At 44.7% G+C, this 16,566-nt stretch overlaps 1 protein-coding gene across 1 annotated transcript in view; it reads right to left on the bottom strand.

The window, feature by feature from the left end:
- The window catches only part of syne1a (spectrin repeat containing, nuclear envelope 1a), a gene marked incomplete at its 5' end in the record, with an annotated part of 110,052 nt that overhangs the window by 44,269 nt on the left and 49,217 nt on the right, over positions 1-16,566 (bottom strand). The window contains 20 exons of the mRNA XM_079180047.1: positions 297-1,901; positions 2,051-2,449; positions 2,552-2,708; positions 2,939-3,204; positions 3,344-3,520; positions 3,613-3,738; positions 3,944-4,090; positions 5,230-5,406; positions 5,819-5,986; positions 6,197-6,349; positions 6,694-7,020; positions 10,093-10,263; positions 11,818-11,973; positions 12,581-12,898; positions 12,994-13,158; positions 13,545-13,688; positions 14,012-14,165; positions 14,361-14,533; positions 15,004-15,168; positions 16,086-16,241. Coding sequence (XP_079036173.1) covers positions 297-1,901; positions 2,051-2,449; positions 2,552-2,708; positions 2,939-3,204; positions 3,344-3,520; positions 3,613-3,738; positions 3,944-4,090; positions 5,230-5,406; positions 5,819-5,986; positions 6,197-6,349; positions 6,694-7,020; positions 10,093-10,263; positions 11,818-11,973; positions 12,581-12,898; positions 12,994-13,158; positions 13,545-13,688; positions 14,012-14,165; positions 14,361-14,533; positions 15,004-15,168; positions 16,086-16,241 — 5,304 coding nt within the window. The remainder of the gene's footprint in view (positions 1-296; positions 1,902-2,050; positions 2,450-2,551; positions 2,709-2,938; positions 3,205-3,343; positions 3,521-3,612; positions 3,739-3,943; positions 4,091-5,229; positions 5,407-5,818; positions 5,987-6,196; positions 6,350-6,693; positions 7,021-10,092; positions 10,264-11,817; positions 11,974-12,580; positions 12,899-12,993; positions 13,159-13,544; positions 13,689-14,011; positions 14,166-14,360; positions 14,534-15,003; positions 15,169-16,085; positions 16,242-16,566) is intronic.

Genomic DNA, 16,566 nt, shown 5'->3' with positions numbered 1-16,566 from the left:
TATTCAACATAATGGAATCTTTGGGATATGGCATTTAACCACATTATATCCCCCCCCCAGTTATATATTAATAATAACTTATGTACTTATTCAAACCTCATGGAATCTCTTGAACTGTCTTTTAAATATTTCATCTTCCCAAAGCCTATTAATATTAATAGAATGGGGGACCAGGAGACGGAAAATAATATTCAGTAGGTTCAAGCCACAGATGATGAGTTCAAGGTATCAATTTAAGAATAAGGGACTAGAAAATGTCTTCACGACTGTAATTTCTGAATAATATAGACACATACCTGTTTTCTGCTGATTCCTTGTTGTACTTCAGCTCCCTGCTTTGCCAGCTCCTGTAGTTTCTCTTCTATGTTGGCAGGAACCGTTTTTTTCCTACTAAAATACCTTTGCTTTTCTCTGCTACCTAAGGCATCTCCTATCCTACATCTACTTTTCACTTCCTCCTCTAATATCTTCAGTTTGCACACTTCCTCATTTACCCTCTCGAGTCTGACCTCTGAAAGAGTCAAAGGCTCTTCCAATTTCTCCTTGATAGTCTTAAGCCATTCCAACATTTTCTCAGTTTCTTTTGTGAAATCTTCATTCTTTGTGACTGTTTCACGTTCATCAATAAAACATTTGACTTCACACCGTAAAGACTGCAATGATTCAAGCTGCAGCTTCGTTTCCTGAAAGGCATTGGGATCAAACTTCAGACCGAGGCCTTCAGTTTGTTCGATACATTCTTCAGCCTGAGAGATTACACAATCCAGACTTCCAAGCAGTGAGTAAAGACTTCTGATTCTATCCATGACACCCTGTTCTGTGTCTGACGTCAGTCTCACCAGCTTCTCTTTCACAGACTTAAACTCCGAGTCCAGCTTGGTGGATACTCTGTTTTGTTCAACTAATGGTTTCAAGCAATCATCTAGGTGTTTAATTTTCTGATCATTCATCCGTTTCAGTGTGTTATGCAGATTCACCAGCTGCAGTGTCTCTGCAGCTCTGAATTGTTGACCCCAACTGAGAAACCCCTCAGTTTTGCCATGAAGTTCTCTCACAGCGGGGCTAATATGGAATAAACTTTCCTTGATATTTCTGTATTGATTAATTAGACAAAAGACAACTTCCTCCTCACTTAGACTGATAGTCTGCTTCTCCAGATTGTCAAACTGCTCCTGAAGCTCCTCCAGTGCATTGCGGGTGATTTCAAAGAAAGTGCTGAAGTCTTTTCGCTCTAAGATTACTTGTTGGACTCTGTCTTTTTTCTCTTTGGCTAGAGCTAGGATGGCGTTGTACTGCTGAGGCAAGGCATTGAGCCTCTCATCTAGGTAGCAATGATCAATCTCGTTCAGTGTAGGGAGGATCTCCTGGCCTATTCTTTGGACGATAAGTAGAAGGTTCTCGTACTCTGAAGCTTGTTCTAGGACATTCTGAAAGTTAGACAGTTGTGTTTGCAACTCCGAGCTATCGTCAATGTTGCTGAAATTGATTTCAGGGAAGGTGATGGCATCGGCTCGTCTCAACCAGTGGCAAGTCTTATCCAGGTCAACCTGGAAGTACTTCCGGGAGGTCAAGGCTTTCTCCAAGTCTATGAGACGCTGGGTTGTCCTCTGGAGAGCGGTTTCAAACATTGCCTGCAGCTTCTCAAGTCTCGCCACAGTTTCTGCTCTCTCTTTGTCAGTGGCATCTCTCTCTATCTCTCGCCCTTGTAACCAGAGAGATGCCAGCTCTCTCTGGTACGCTCGTAAACCACACTGGACGCCTCGACAAGCAGCAACCTGTTTGGCTAGGTCCTCGGGGAGAAGCGCTATGTGGTCATCTATCAAAGCCTTCCTCTCCTGTTGCTGTATCCAAGACAGGGCTCTCCCCAGGCCTTGAAGGAACTGTGTCCTCTCTGTGAAGGCCTAGAGAGAAAGATTTAAACATTTCATTATTCACAGCTTGAATATTTTATTATTATTTTACAGTTTACCGTTTTTCTAGTTTTTACCAGACTGACAGTTTAGAAGAAAGTTGGGTCCTTTAGGAGATAATTAAAATTCCAGCTGTTTACCTTGCTGAGGTACTTCCTCCTTTGGGCCACTCGAGCCCCCAGAGCCTCCACCTCAGTCTGGGCTTGTTCAACGAGCTCCTGTAGGAATCTCTTCTCACTCAGCCCCAGTCTGGAAGCCACAGCCTGGGCCTCGCTCACTGCCTGACCCAGCAGCTGCTGACGGGCCTCCAGTTCTACGCACACACTCAGGTGGTCGAACAGGAAACTCTGGGCCAGATCGGGGGGCGGGCTGGTTTTCAGCGCAGAGGTAAAAGCAGGCCGCTGCTCCTCCACCCACTCCCGGGCATCCTTTAGCTGGGTTTCAACCCGGGCAAGATCCTCTAGTGTCTGTGAGGAGTCCTGAATCTTCTGTTGAATCAGGGTTTCAAGCTGGGCCCAGCGCTGCTCCAGATGACCAACCTAGTGAAAGGAAGAACACCGTATAAAACTGGACACAATACCTGATGATCATAACTTTCCATCTTAAGAAGCAGCTGAAGAACTACAAGAATGGCGCCCCACCTGTTGCTTGATCAGCTCCTTGTCGAGCAGGCTGAGTCGCGGCATGATGGCTTGCCTTTGTTCTCTGAGGTCTTCCAGAGTTGCTCTCTGCTCCTCTAGGTCACTGGAGAGCTTTCTCAGAGCCTCTAGATGCTCACTAGTACTCTCTGTGTCAGCCCTAGATACACACAGCCATGGGTTGAGGGATATCAGGTCCATACAGCGGTATAGTAATTAAGCTATAGTGATTGTCTTGGCCGAGAGAAAGCAAAGATCGTAACACCAGAGAAAATGTGTGTATATATAGTAAATACTGTATATATAGCCGTGTCAATAAATGAATAGGCAGCTTGTTTAAAATACTACACAAAAACTAAACATCACAGCCTCTACAGAAAAGATTGATACCTTGCGAGGTAGTCCCATTCCCTGGATACTTGGTGGAAGAGTTCCTCCACAGCGACAACAATCTCCTGGTACTCCACACTCCGCTGCATGTCCTCCCCCCGCTGAGACTCCAGGTCTTCTGCCTGCTGGCCCAGATCCATCCAGCTTCTCCTCAGTCTCCTTATCTCCTCCAGGGCAGGAGAGACCTGTCCATCCGTCATCTTACCAACGGCGTCATACAAATGGGTTACCTCAGACTGTTTCTCCCTAATCTGCTGAAGGAATTCCTGTGGGAAAGATAATGGATTTTTTTGTCTAGTTAAGTAGCCTAAAAGTTCACCTGGACAATGACATTTACAATTTTTTTAATAATACAGCATTGTCATTCAAAATCACTCATCATCAGCATGCAAACCAAACACAGACCTGTGCCTTGTCCAGCTGGTTCTGCGCAATCTTGGGCTCCAGCTCCGCAGGTCTTCTGATGAGGTTCTGAAGTTGCTGCTCTGTCTCTCTCAGCTGGACCTCCAGATCTGCCTTCTGCTCCTCAATGTCCCTCCAGCTGTCTGCTACCTCCTCACAGAGCAGCATGCGCTCCTCAACCTGGACACAAAAACACAACGGAATCAATTCATGGGCACAAGTATTTTGTCAAACAATGTATTCAAATGAAAGGCTTGTTAAAGTTAACTGACCTGCAGTTTGAACTGCTGGATAGCTGCTGCCGTCCCCCTGACCCTCAGCTCGGACAAGTCACATACTGAGCACACAAGCTGGAGGTAAGTGTTGGCCTGTTCCTGGAGAGTCCGTTCCTGCTTCACCTGTCAAATAAAGAGTCTGTTAATGGTCCCATGGTTTTATTGACTCAACAAATTATCCCTTCAGTACAACCTGCAACACAGCATTGCCCGCATCTCAGTCCCTATCCAAAAACATGCATGTCTATGAGTACTATTAACTAAGCAATTCATAATTTCAGGGGGAAACAACATGTTAAAAAGAAATCAAGGCAAGAAATGCCTGTACCTGCTGTAGCGCCTCCTCCAGGCTGAGAGGAGGATGTGCAGGAGGCTCTGGTTCCTCTATGACAGAAGTCAACCAGTTCTGGCACTGCAACAGTGTGTCTTGGAGACTCGCATGTCTCTGTAACTCATGTTCCAGACTCTGATACACCTATAAGACACAAACAGATATATTTCAGTGCATTACGTCTGGAACTAGGCAATGAAAAAGTGGAGGGAGGACAAAATGTTTTTTAAAAACAGCAAAACACAAATATAAAGTGAAAGAAAGCAAAAATGCTGCAGTTAAAAACTGGTAGATGCATAGCTTTGAAGCCAATAAAGCATGGCCAAACATAAAGAGGCATTCAATTCTATAACCTGAACAAGTATGTAGTTACGCAGCGTTGTATTTGACAGGTGTTGAATGTGGAGGCGTCCATACCCTCCAGGGGAGCGTGAAACAGCAAGGTCTGATTGACAGTGTTAATATGAGAGCCCGAAAGAGGGAAAGAAGGGGGGGGGCATGTATTGGCGGACCGCCTGGTGTATTTGGCAAAGGCTTGAAGGTTGGCATGGTGGCAAGTGGCAGGCAGGATATTAAAGCTGTGTTGTGCTGGGACACAGTTGGCAGCCATCGTAACACTGGAGGCGCAGTTGTAGAGAAGCCAGCAGCGTAGTGGTAAAGTGTGGCTGGATCACACAATGCCAGATTGGATGTGCGAGTGCTGGTGGAGGTGGTGTCTTGGGAGGTGAGCTATGATGACAGAGTAGAGGTTGCCAAAATGACAGAGTGGGCCTGGATTAGAGGGCTCGCCAGAGCTACTGAATAGTGGTGTGTGACCACTTTTGGCTCAGTCATGAAAAAGTGGAGTTGACAGGGGATACGCAGAGATTAATATGGGTAGATTGAGTTAGTGATTTTGGCTGGTGGGGTCTGTCGGAGTATGGCTGCTGTTGAGCTCCACTTTGGCAGCCGTAATTGGTCGTGCCCTCTACACTGGCAGTGAAGGGCTGTCTTGAGAAATGGGTTTAAGTGTCAGAATGGGTGAGGATTAAGTGGATGCCAAGGCTGTTGGAATATTAATACCACTGATATGTAGAACTGTGAGTCTGTGTGGTCACATCCATGGATGCATCAGCAAATGTGCGTGTATCCAATGCACCAATAACTCTAACATGTCTTACATTCTAAATATGTGAGAACCATTTCACTACTTCAAATACAGAATACATCTCAGCTTCCCATCTCTTCCTCCTCCTCCTCTGCATCCCCTCCCTCCCTCTTTCCATCTCCTCCTCCTCACTCACTCTCTGTGCTGTGCTACAGATGGCTGAGTAGCTGTCTCTGGTGCCTTGCTGGTGAGCCTGGACCTGCTGTCTCAGCCTGATCTGCACACGGTCACTGCAGCCTTGTACCAGGTGGTCTCCTCGCTCCTTCAGGCCTGCCAAGCGATCCTCGAAGCCCGCTATTTCCTCCATGAGGGCCTGCGGAGGACAAAGTACCAAAGTAGGATCATGTAAGAAAGAGTCTCCAGTGGAGACGCATTACAGAATGAGTCTGTCCACTTGTCAATGACACAGGAGGTTGGAGCAGACTGATAGCAAACAGTGGTGTCTCATGGTATTAGGATTAGGATTAGAATTTTGTGAATGACAGTAGCTCTGTTAATTAGGACTCAGCCCTTCTGATTATCTAACTTTAAAACAGAGGTAAGTTTGACTAAATGTAAAGGATTGTTTATTCATTATAATAACATCAACAGTTACATAACAAACGTATTTGAATTTTCCTAGTAAGCGCTAGTGAGCACTTTTGATCTCTAATCAAGGCTAATTGCTGAAGCTCTATCATATGCCACAAACTGTGCAAAAAAGATCCAGAGATGTGATTGGTCACCTTGTGCCTGGACAGCTGTTGAGTGGATGCGTCCAGGCTGCCACCCACAGTGGGATCAGGAGTCACCATCCTGCTGGACATCTGGAGCAGCCAGCGCTCCACTTCCTGGAGCTCGTTGTGGTAAGCTTCCTGTTCCTTTACCTGGCCTTCCAGGTTCTCCACATGGGCCTGGAACGCATAATTCACAAAAAGTGAGTATACACAAGACAAATTACACTGATTAGACACAGCATATGCCACAAACCATTACAACCACCTTCCTCAAGCAGAATTATATGCCCTGTGTTTGGGTTTGCATCAACTCATCTGCATGGAAAGAGCGATCATTTTTTCCTCTCTGTGTATCAAAACTACTGTCATATGAGCACAGGTTCTCACCGCGGCAGTATGACAGAGTTCAGTGTAGTCCCTCTGCATCCTGTTCATGTTCTCTCTGATGGAGGGGTAGTGCACAGAGGCCAGCAGAGCATCTCCTTTCTCCACCACTGACCGGATGGATTCATCATGGGACTGGACCATCTGCAGCAGAGCCTGGGGACACAGTCAACATGTAGTTTTTAGTTTCATCTTATATTGAGTAGAGACCATCCTCAGTTGGTTTACGACCAATGGGTCCTACTATACCGTCAATTTTTCAAAGAACACATCACTATAAAAATCAATGGTATACTCAGGAAAATGCTCAGCAGTTATGGAAAGTATATTCAATTTTGTAGTTAATGGATAAAGACAAGCAAGGACACTCATGAGGTCCATTAAGCTAATAACAATCAGTAAGGTCTTGCTACCATTTGGACCCACCAGTGCAAATGTACATATTATACATGTGATTTAAATTCAAATTTGTTTGAGAAATGACATAGCTGCTGCTTTACCTTATACTTCGCCAGCAGTGCTCTCCGTTGGTACAGTTCAGCCTTGGGCTCCAGAGGGGATTTGAGCAAAGCCCTGGTCTCCACCAGCCACTGGGCCTGAGCCTTATATCGGTCCTGAAACTCCTTGGCTAGCAGTAACGCCCGCTGTAGAAAGCTGTGCTCCTGCCTCAGCCCACCCGCGAGCTCCTCCAGCTGGGCAAGACGAGCCTCTACTTCCTCTCCTAAAATCTCAGCTCTAGCCTCGTCCAGGAAGCCTGCTGTCCGCTCTGCCCGCTCCCTCAGTGATTTCAGGAGACAGTGGCCATGTTGGAGCTCGGACTGGAGAGTCTAGGTGAAAGAGAGAGCAGAAATACAACTCAGCAAGGCTGCTGCTACCGTTTTATCACCATTGCTTTATACTTAATGACCTTCATCCAAGGCATTTTACACACTGCTAAGTTAAAGAGAAAAATACTGTTCTGGTCTACCAAAATTGCAGCATGTATGCTCTAGGATGAGGGAATCCTTCTAGCATAGTTTTAATGACTTTGAGGTTAACATTCAAACACAGTATCACTGATTTCTTTGTCCTTCACCTCCAGGGCCGCCTCAGTCACCCAGACCAGCCTGGCATTGTGTTTGAAAATCTTTGAACCCATCAGGTAGGCTGACACCTGCGCGGTGAGATGTGGAGAAGACCTGGAAGTCATGTTGTGGTGAAACCACAGTGAATAATATGAAAGGAGGACCCCAATTATACGGACCCTTAACTGGCAGCAGTAGCTGCAGGGGTTTCCAGGGCAACCTCAACCGCAACACACACACACACACACACACACACACACAGACCTCCACTCGATGGGACGCCATCTAGCTTTCATCATCGGCCTATTATTGCTTGAGTGGAGAGAAGCTTCACACTGCAACAACCCCAGACCTCCAGCTACTGCTGCTGGCAACATCATATAACAAGACCCGTGTCTGTACGCGCACGTTCATGTTTGCTGCTAAATACGAAGCTTCCGCCGTGATCGCCATTCCAGTCACCGACGTGCCTACCAAAGGACCTTCATAGGAGACACTCAATATATCTTAATTCTATACAATCATGTGAGGTTGGACATGTGAGATAAAACAAGGAAGTCTGCTGTAATTGCCATCTGCAGTAGATTTCGTTATGTATGACTCATTACCTCCACTTCATATTAAAACATCTGCTGCCTTCGCACAACTGGCATCACGTCAGGTTGTCCACATGTTGAATCAAACGAATTTCATTAGCAGTTTTCCTGAATTGGTCCAAATTGTGCATTTTACATCCAAGACTGTTTGAGGAACCTTCCAAACCTCTGAATGATCTTCATTTATTTACAAGACTAAATACTTCAGTCTGGTGAACATTATATATGAGGTCCTGAACAAGGGTGCTTTATGCTGTAGCTGTCTTGTACCATGTCAACCCCAATTATCTATGTCGTGTCTTGTGATGAGCACTAGTCTCTTATTCTGCATCGGTTCTCAGGCTCTATTATCTACTATAATACATCTGTGGCGCCGAAAACCATGTTCATTAGTTACATTTGTTATTAACACAGGTAAGACATTAGTAAGCTGACCCTGTGAGCAGCAGCTAGCTCTGCTGTAATTGTAATTGTAATTGTCTCTGCTATGAATGTATAAACCGCAGCAAACTGCAGCACAGAAGCATCGTATTCTGTACAGGCAGACATCTTGGGGAAAAATGCCCTTTAACATTCCTGAAATGCCAGTGAAATTAAAAATTTGGAAGAGGAAGGCATTGAGGGGGGGGGGGGGGGCTTAATTAGGAGCAGGAGAAACCAGTTTCTCTTTTGCATTTTTTTGCATATTGCCCTGTATTCAATTTTTGAAGGAACCAGCGAATGGAGGAAAACTATTGAATAAACAAATTAAATACAAATACTGTACGTTGTATACAACTAAATGAAAAGATGTAAAATGTGAGGAATTTTATGATTTAAATTACCAAAAAATACTGAAATTGCCCAATTCAAGGGGAAAAATGATGCCTTCTGAAATGGATCTGTCTTACATTGGTACATTATCACAATACTTTCATTTTCAGAGGTCTTAATGAAGTTACAGCACATTTCTAGCTAACTGGGGCCAACACTACTACTGTATGACTTTCACAGTTACAACTCAGAATCAAATGAAGTCTACATCCACCTAATGGCCCTTAACACAGGCTATTGACTACTGGTCTTTGTGTCAATGCATAATCATCGCAGCTCACTGAAAAGCCCTATAGCTCTTACTACGGGAGAATGAGTAAGTGATGGAGCGCTCGCGTATTATCTGCAGCGCTGGAAGGACTCATGTGGTGACAGCATGTCTTCAGTCCCGGTGCAGAGACAGAGCATCGATCCCAGACAGGGATTACTGCAAAGCCCACACCAGATGATGTATTGTGAATGCCTACGTGTGTGTCTGTAAATGCGATTCTGGATGTGTGTGTCAGTGTGAAGGAGACAATAGAGAGATGTGATGTAGTGATACATAAAGAGAGGTAGTGGAAAAATGTGTGAAACCACAGAGGGATCATGGGTTTGAAAGTTTGCTGCAGCTTGTTAGTACTTTGGAAGGGATCTTGTGATATGAAGCGAGTGTGAGAGGAGAGAAGTGTGTGTGTGTGTGTGTGTGTGTGTGTGTGTGTGATGTGAAGCGGTAAGGGCACTGCATCAATTACAGTGTCTGTGCCAGCAGGCTCCTGACACCGGCGCTTCTTCATCCTCTACTTCACAGTGGGAGGTCTCTCCCTGCTACCGCGCTTCCTCTAAAGCGGCACCCACTTTGTCTTCATAAAGAGCGGATCGATACACACATACTCATCCAATCCTCGACACACTGGATATGAACTATGCCAAGCAAACCATGTTGGCGATTTTCTCTTTACTGTGGTCCGTACATGTTTGAGCAGGGCTACTTTCCTCCAATGTCCATTTGACAAAAAAGAACACAAAGACAAACTGTTACAATTGTTCCACTACGGTGAGATTGTACGGCTATATCAATGGTTTGAAAACTCCATGCATATTTTACTGGCCGAGCATATTGTAGCTGCCAAAGAAATCTGTACAGTTGATGTTCCGAACAGGTTTTTATGTCACTTGGCAGAAAAAAAGATTGCACAAGGACATTTTTTGCTGGCTATTGGATATTGGACTCCACTACAAACAGGAGTCCTGCTAACTCATCAGTTTGTCATGGTAACACCCAACGTCTGTGCTGATTTATTGCAACCTGTTCATGGAGGTGTATTATGTGCCGCACTGCACCGTGTATCCAAATGCCTTCCTGACAAATTGAGGTTCAGAACTGTGGCTGTGAAACCATAGAACCACACAGGTACAGTACAGATTTTGTTAAATAAATGGATACCTCTAGTTTTTTCATCTTCTTCTCCATGGCGACTCGGTCAAGAGGTTCAGAAGTGTCAGTTAACGCTGTGAAGCTCTTCTGAGTGGAGCTGAACCAGTCAGTGAAGGACGTGCACAGATTCTCAGCCTCTTCGATGCTCTTCAGCTCCTCCTGAAGATGCTTAATGGTGTCCTGAAAAATGATTGGATGAGAAGTCAGAGGTGAAGTTTAACAAATATATATATATATTTTAAAGATGATAGCAATACAAACATATCTACAGTATACTGGTATTTAATAGAAAGTCAATATTGGCCCAATATATTCAGATTTGTTTAGTTTACTGTGGCAATTAACTAGCTGTTAGTGCTACCCTGCCATATTTACATTATAATTGATATTATTAATATAAATACTCACTTCAACAACTGCTGCCCTTTTGTTATTTGTAAGGTTAGAATTCTTGTAAAGATTTTTCAGACTGTTTTTGGTCAGGGAACAATTCAGGAAACATGGTCTGTATCTCTTTCCTTTAAGCTCTGTGATGTGCCTCAGCTGTCTTATGTTGGCCACTAAGGACCAAAAGCTCTCTGATCAACCATCAAAACAAAAAATATCTGCCCCCCCCCCATTCGTCTGCAGAATGTCAATAGCTTCACTACAAGGTGAAGAGGGGTTTTGATGTTTTTCATGCATTATCCACTTGACTGAGATTTTGAGTCAATAGCACCACGAGAGGATGGAGAGGGTTTCTTGCAGGTTCGACACATTATTCACTCAACTTGCAAATCCTGTGGTGTTGCGAGAAGCTCCAATTAGCAGATATTGCTGAGTGCACACCTTTTCCGACGAGACAGAGGTAACAGCTTCCCACTCAAGCCCATATGGCCCCAACTTCACACAGTATAATTACAGGCATCCTTGGTATGAGCGGGATGTCATGTGTCTGCATATGTATGTACCGGCATGACTGTAAGTATATGCATACTTTAGTCAATTTTGAGAGGGTAAGGAACGGGTGTGTGTAAAACAAAGTGAGGGAGTGAGGGGGAGACACGCACACACAAACTCAGATGTGTTACTGAAGGTGTGAAAATCAATGTAGTGCAGGCAAAGCTTGCACTCCTGGTGCCAAGTGTGAGATTGCCTTCTGCAGCGTTTAATTATGGCCTTAGCCCCAGACCAGAGGAGCCCCATTGATTTTCCTTTAGTCCCCCCCCCCCAGAGGAGCAGACAAATAGAGAGGCTGGATCTGAGTATACAAAGCAACACAGGCTGGGCTCACAGGCATCACTCTCAAAGCAACTTCAATGGGGTGTTACAGAAACAAAGTCCAAACTCTCACTGGAGCAATTTCCATGGTGAGAGATAAGCATGTGTGAGAAGCCCACTGCGGGCAAAGACCCCAATGGCAAAACACACAGCTTCACATTTTCTTTATCCATCATTGAGACAGTATAACACAAAAGGGATTTAAACCAAGATTCAGCCCATTACGGCCTTATGTTTTGCTATTCTTAACTCAAAATGACAGGTAGGTACCTTCCAGCTAAATCTTCTGGTGGACAAGAAATTAAGTATTGTACGTGTCCGGACTACCCGACCAGCAGAGGGTTTTTAACCCAACCTATATATACAGTAAAGGTATTGTTCAGCATGGACACTATATTAAGTTTAAGTGAAACTCAACAGGGTAAAGATATGATATAGGAATCATTGAATAGCATACAATAGAGAGGGCCTAACCTGTATGTTGAGCAGCAGGGAATGGTAGCGGGCAGTGAGCTGGGTGGCAGTAACGCTGACACGACTACTGATGTAGGTTTCCTCCAGAACCTGTTGGGCCAAAGAGGAAAGGCCATCGACTTCTCCCTGCCGTGCGAGCGCTGCCTCAAGACACCCCTGTTCAGAAGGGACACAGAGAAATGTATAATTAGCAACATGCTAGAGAAATCCAGTCAAAAATATGAATGATTTAAGAGTAAATTATGTTTTTTTTTATTAAATAAAAAAGGACAAAACAGAGGTGAAAGGAGAAAGAAGAAATAGCAGATGACATCACAAACAACATATGGGGCCACGGGGTCTGTCTCTCGTTGTGTGTTTGTGCGTGTGTGTGTGTGTGTGTGTGTGTGTGTCCCTCTGAATGCAGGGAGGGAAAACACTGCGACTGTCTGACATTCTGACACTGGCAGGAAACCTGCTCCAAAGGGAGGTGACCCTGTCGGGAAATGTTTGGTCTCCTGCTGTTTTCTTTCAAATGCATGTTGTGAGTTGAGTGTATGCAAATGTGGGAAAAGTAATTTATTGTAGAGCAAGGCCCTGGGATGCTTCAAAACTTATATTTTCAAAGGCACAATCGTATTGTTCGCTTGGATATTACTGTAGAAAATATTACAGGAGGGGATAATGAGTAAAGAAAGAAGAAATAATTCAGAATGTGCAGGAAACTGTGTGTTTTAAATGCAGTTACAGTACATTGCTGTTAATACAATAGTGTTTCTCTGACCTTGAGTTTCTTCAGCTGAGACTCCTTGGTGCCTCTGTCTGACCGCCGATGACTTCTGATGTTTGCCGCCTTCTCCATCTCCTCCAGCCACTGGGCCAGGCTCAGGAACCGTTGGCCCATCTGCCTCAGTCTGGTCAGTGTGGAGCTCAGCTGGGTCTGAGTCTCCTCCAGACGGCCCTGGTAGGCCCCCCACTCCTGCTGAGCAGTGTCCAGCACTCTGTCCTCAATTTGAGGTATACCCCAGGGGATTACTCTCTCTCTGCTGGTCAGCACAGCGGAGAGCAAAGACTGGCCATTTGAGCAGCATTCCTGCAGGAGCTGTAAGGGAAATAAAAAGGGAAGAACGAATAAAATATGTGACTGAAGATCCCAAAAGTCCAGCGTGTCCAAGGCCTTGTTGGAAAATTCAATACCTGTAGCTGTTGCAGGGTCTTCTCTAGTGTATCCACATTTCCCTCTGGATGGGACAACGAAGCCAGAGTGGCTTGTTCCTGCTCCAGCCAGTCCTCAAACACATGCAACCCCCTTTGATATTCCTGATGGACCAGCACCAGCCCTTTGGCCTTACTGACCGCATTCTGTAAACAACAGTTTGGAGATATTACTGGAAAGAAGGGGCGTGCTTTCATTGAATATCCCAAGAGCAGTGGACAAAACATAATTGCCGGCTACTGACTTCAACTGTTTGAAACGGAACGATTGAACTACGGGTTAACATGTTATCTGAGCGGCACATATTAATGTACGGTAATGTACTCTGAAGCTATAAATACAGAATTTGTCTTTAAATCTGTAAACAAAACAGTGAAACTTGTGTAAGGAATTTAAAATGATTATTAGATAATTGACTAAAATGCTCAATGTACGGGTCACACTGACAAATATTTTGTGGGAATATAAATATTCTCAAACAACTGATTCATTGTTTAAATGCCTGTAGAGGAAAAAGTTGCACTCCAAGTACCTTGGTCTTTTCTTTGAGGGTGTTGTATCTACACTGCAGCTGCTGCACCTCCTGCTGGGTAGTGTAGTGTTCGGCCATATTGGACCCCTTTGTGGCAATGGTCTCCAGAGGGCTGCTGTGACTCAGTACTTCTTCATAGAGAAGCTGGAATGAAACACATGCACACACTCAGTGTAGTACATCTAATGCCACTGGGAGGCTCTGGGTTATGAATGTATGTAACTGCAAGAGTTTAGAGAAGGGAATTCAATAAAAACAGATATATTCAAAATATGTGGGAAAACGGAAAAACATGGCAGCTGCTCTGTAAAAAAAAGTGTAAAAGTTCTCAAAAAACAACAAGAAACAGGCCATACAGTTGCACATACTTCTTCCCTCAGTGTATGTTAGCGTAAGTACGTAAAAATAAGTTTACAAAACACATTCTGGCTTTTTAAGTTTAGACATTATTAGATATGATCTAATACCTTGGTCTTTCCCAGGTTAGCGGTCTTGTCCCTCATCTCAGAGTACTGTCTGTCTGAGCAGCTCAGTGTCTCCTCAACCCGGTCCATCCACATCACAAACTGACCCACGTCCTCCTGATAGCTGGTCCATTGAGACAAGGCGCCCTCCAGCTGGCTGTTGCATCAACATGATAATGTTAACACACAGTGAACAAACGTTTCACAAAAACAGACACATACAAAGTACACATACATTTTAATCTAATTGTCCCTGTAACCTTTCAACTAACTGAAATCCATCAAGTTAACTAGACAATTCCCAGTCCCATTGATCAACTGACTGACAGATTGATTGGTTCGCGATCACAACCTTTTACACTGAATGGAGGCAGAAAGCAAGGAGTCCCAAGAGTCTTTGAGGTCCTGGATCTGTTTGCGAATCACTGGGACCCCCTCGGCTGAAGTGTTCCTCTGGACTGCTTCTCCCCGCGTCAGCAGCATCTTTAGCTGGATCTCCCTCTCCTGACGAGCAGCCAGTAAGGCCTACAGACAGAGATGAAAGGGACAGACTTAAAATAACCATCTGAAGTCTAAAAGAAATGTCTTTATTTTGGTTTCCACACAATTAAAAGAATACAACATGTTCTCCAGATGGTTGTATTCACAGCAAGGTTCCTGGGACATCATTTGGTCCGATGCACCGCCCTAAAACCTAACTGAATTATTCCTCTGCGTCTAGATACTGCCAGATTTCCCTACTAACTTAATTTGTCAAATTGGACAAGAAACTGCCAGACTTGGTTATTTACCTTTTAAGATAAGCTGCTACATGATTTTCTCACTTCTGAGATAATTCTAGTTCCCTTTCACTGAAAATGTCAGCATGAAATTAAGGAAATTCATTGCTGGGGAAGCATGGACAGTAGTCCAGTAAAATCAACCAATAGTCAAATATCTAATAAATTGTGGTGTATTCCTTGATGGGATCCCACAGCCATCTTGTCTCTACTTACTTCCAGCTGTAACATCCGGTCCTCTAACACACCCTTGTCAGTGGTGGTGGAGATGCATGTTTTGAGGATCCTCTGAGCTTCACACACCCAATCCTGGAGCTCTTTAAGGCCCTGAGAGAAGAGGCGATGCTCTCCTACAATACGTTCAATCCTGGAGGCCTTGTCCTTTAGAGATCAGAGCACGGCACTGTTAACACACTCTTCTTATAATGGATGTGAGAAACAGGTTAGCACTGAGTTGAACACAATTGTTTCCGGTGCACAACAACAGTGTCTTCATATATTTCTGTTTGCATCTCTAGAGACGATTCCACCCCCACATTACAGCACCAACACAATGTATCTTCTTTGCAGTCATCACTCGTAAATCGTGTGTGTAACTGTAGAGTGCAGAGAGGCAGAGCTACAATAACTATCTACAAGTGGCAATTTTAAATGATTTCATTCCTGTTTCCATGTCTGGCAGGGAAGAGGACCTAAAAATAGCGCTCCACTAGCCAGCCGGCAAAGTAAATACATCTCATTCATCATCGTTGGGGCACTCTCATTGTCCTGTGGTAAGAGAACGGGGCTTTGCGGTCAGTGCAATGTTTTGCTCTACGCTGAATTCAAATTAATCAAAAGAGTGTGACCAATCTAATGAGAGCATCAAAAAAGGTCAGATTCTCAAGCACTGACACATTTCAGCTCTGGCATTTTAGAAGTGCTTCAGTGGATAAAATGAAAGCTCCACAGCCGTGGCCTTTTGTTTTGTTGATGAGAGTGCAGCGGCGTGGACCTTTTGGAGGTGAAAGATAGATAATTGAGCTCAGGTAAATTACTCTGGATACCGAGACTTTCTTGGACGCAATATTTTTACCAAAAGCAAGCCCGATTGCAGCAGCCATCACTGCGACTGGGAAATAGCGCATGACACAGCAAATAAAGAGAGAACCACAATAAACAACATGGCTGGACACAAGGCTCACGCAGTACATGAATCAAGCACGGCACCATGTGAGCATGCTGCAGCATTTCTCAGACAGAAGCACAGATAGAGTAAAGGGACAAGAAAGGGGGGGGGGGGGGGGGTGCAGTGTTACCTTGGTTAAGTTGCTGAGGGCTAGGTACTGTGCTGACAGCTGGGATACACGGTGGACGAAGCCCTTGCCGGCTGCTTGTCCCTCCCAGAGACGATGAGCCTTTTCCTTCAGCCTGCCCAGCTCTACTTCCCGACCGGCCTTCTCCTCCAGTACACACTGGGCCAGTACGAAGCAGGAGGAGGAAGAGACGGAGATGAAATTGAGACAAAAGGAGCAATAGGATTCGGGTAGCACAGTTGGGAAGGAGAATAAATGAAGTACATTGGAGAGGATGATTGCATGTGAGCACCATTACATTTTGAGTCAAGGGGAAAAATGAAATGACAAAAAAACATGACAGCGATGACAGAAAATGGAGGTGTGAGAGGAACAGAGGAGGACTCACAGTTGGGTTAACATGTCAGAAGAACAGACAGGGCGACAAGAGCACATCAAAATACATGGATAAAGACGGGGGGGTGGGGGGGACATCATAAAGAAA

This window comes from Pholis gunnellus (genome assembly GCF_910591455.1).
Source record: "Pholis gunnellus genome assembly, chromosome: 19".
NCBI classification, from domain to species: domain Eukaryota; kingdom Metazoa; phylum Chordata; class Actinopteri; order Perciformes; family Pholidae; genus Pholis; species Pholis gunnellus.
This window is presented reverse-complemented; position numbering and strand designations above follow the sequence as displayed.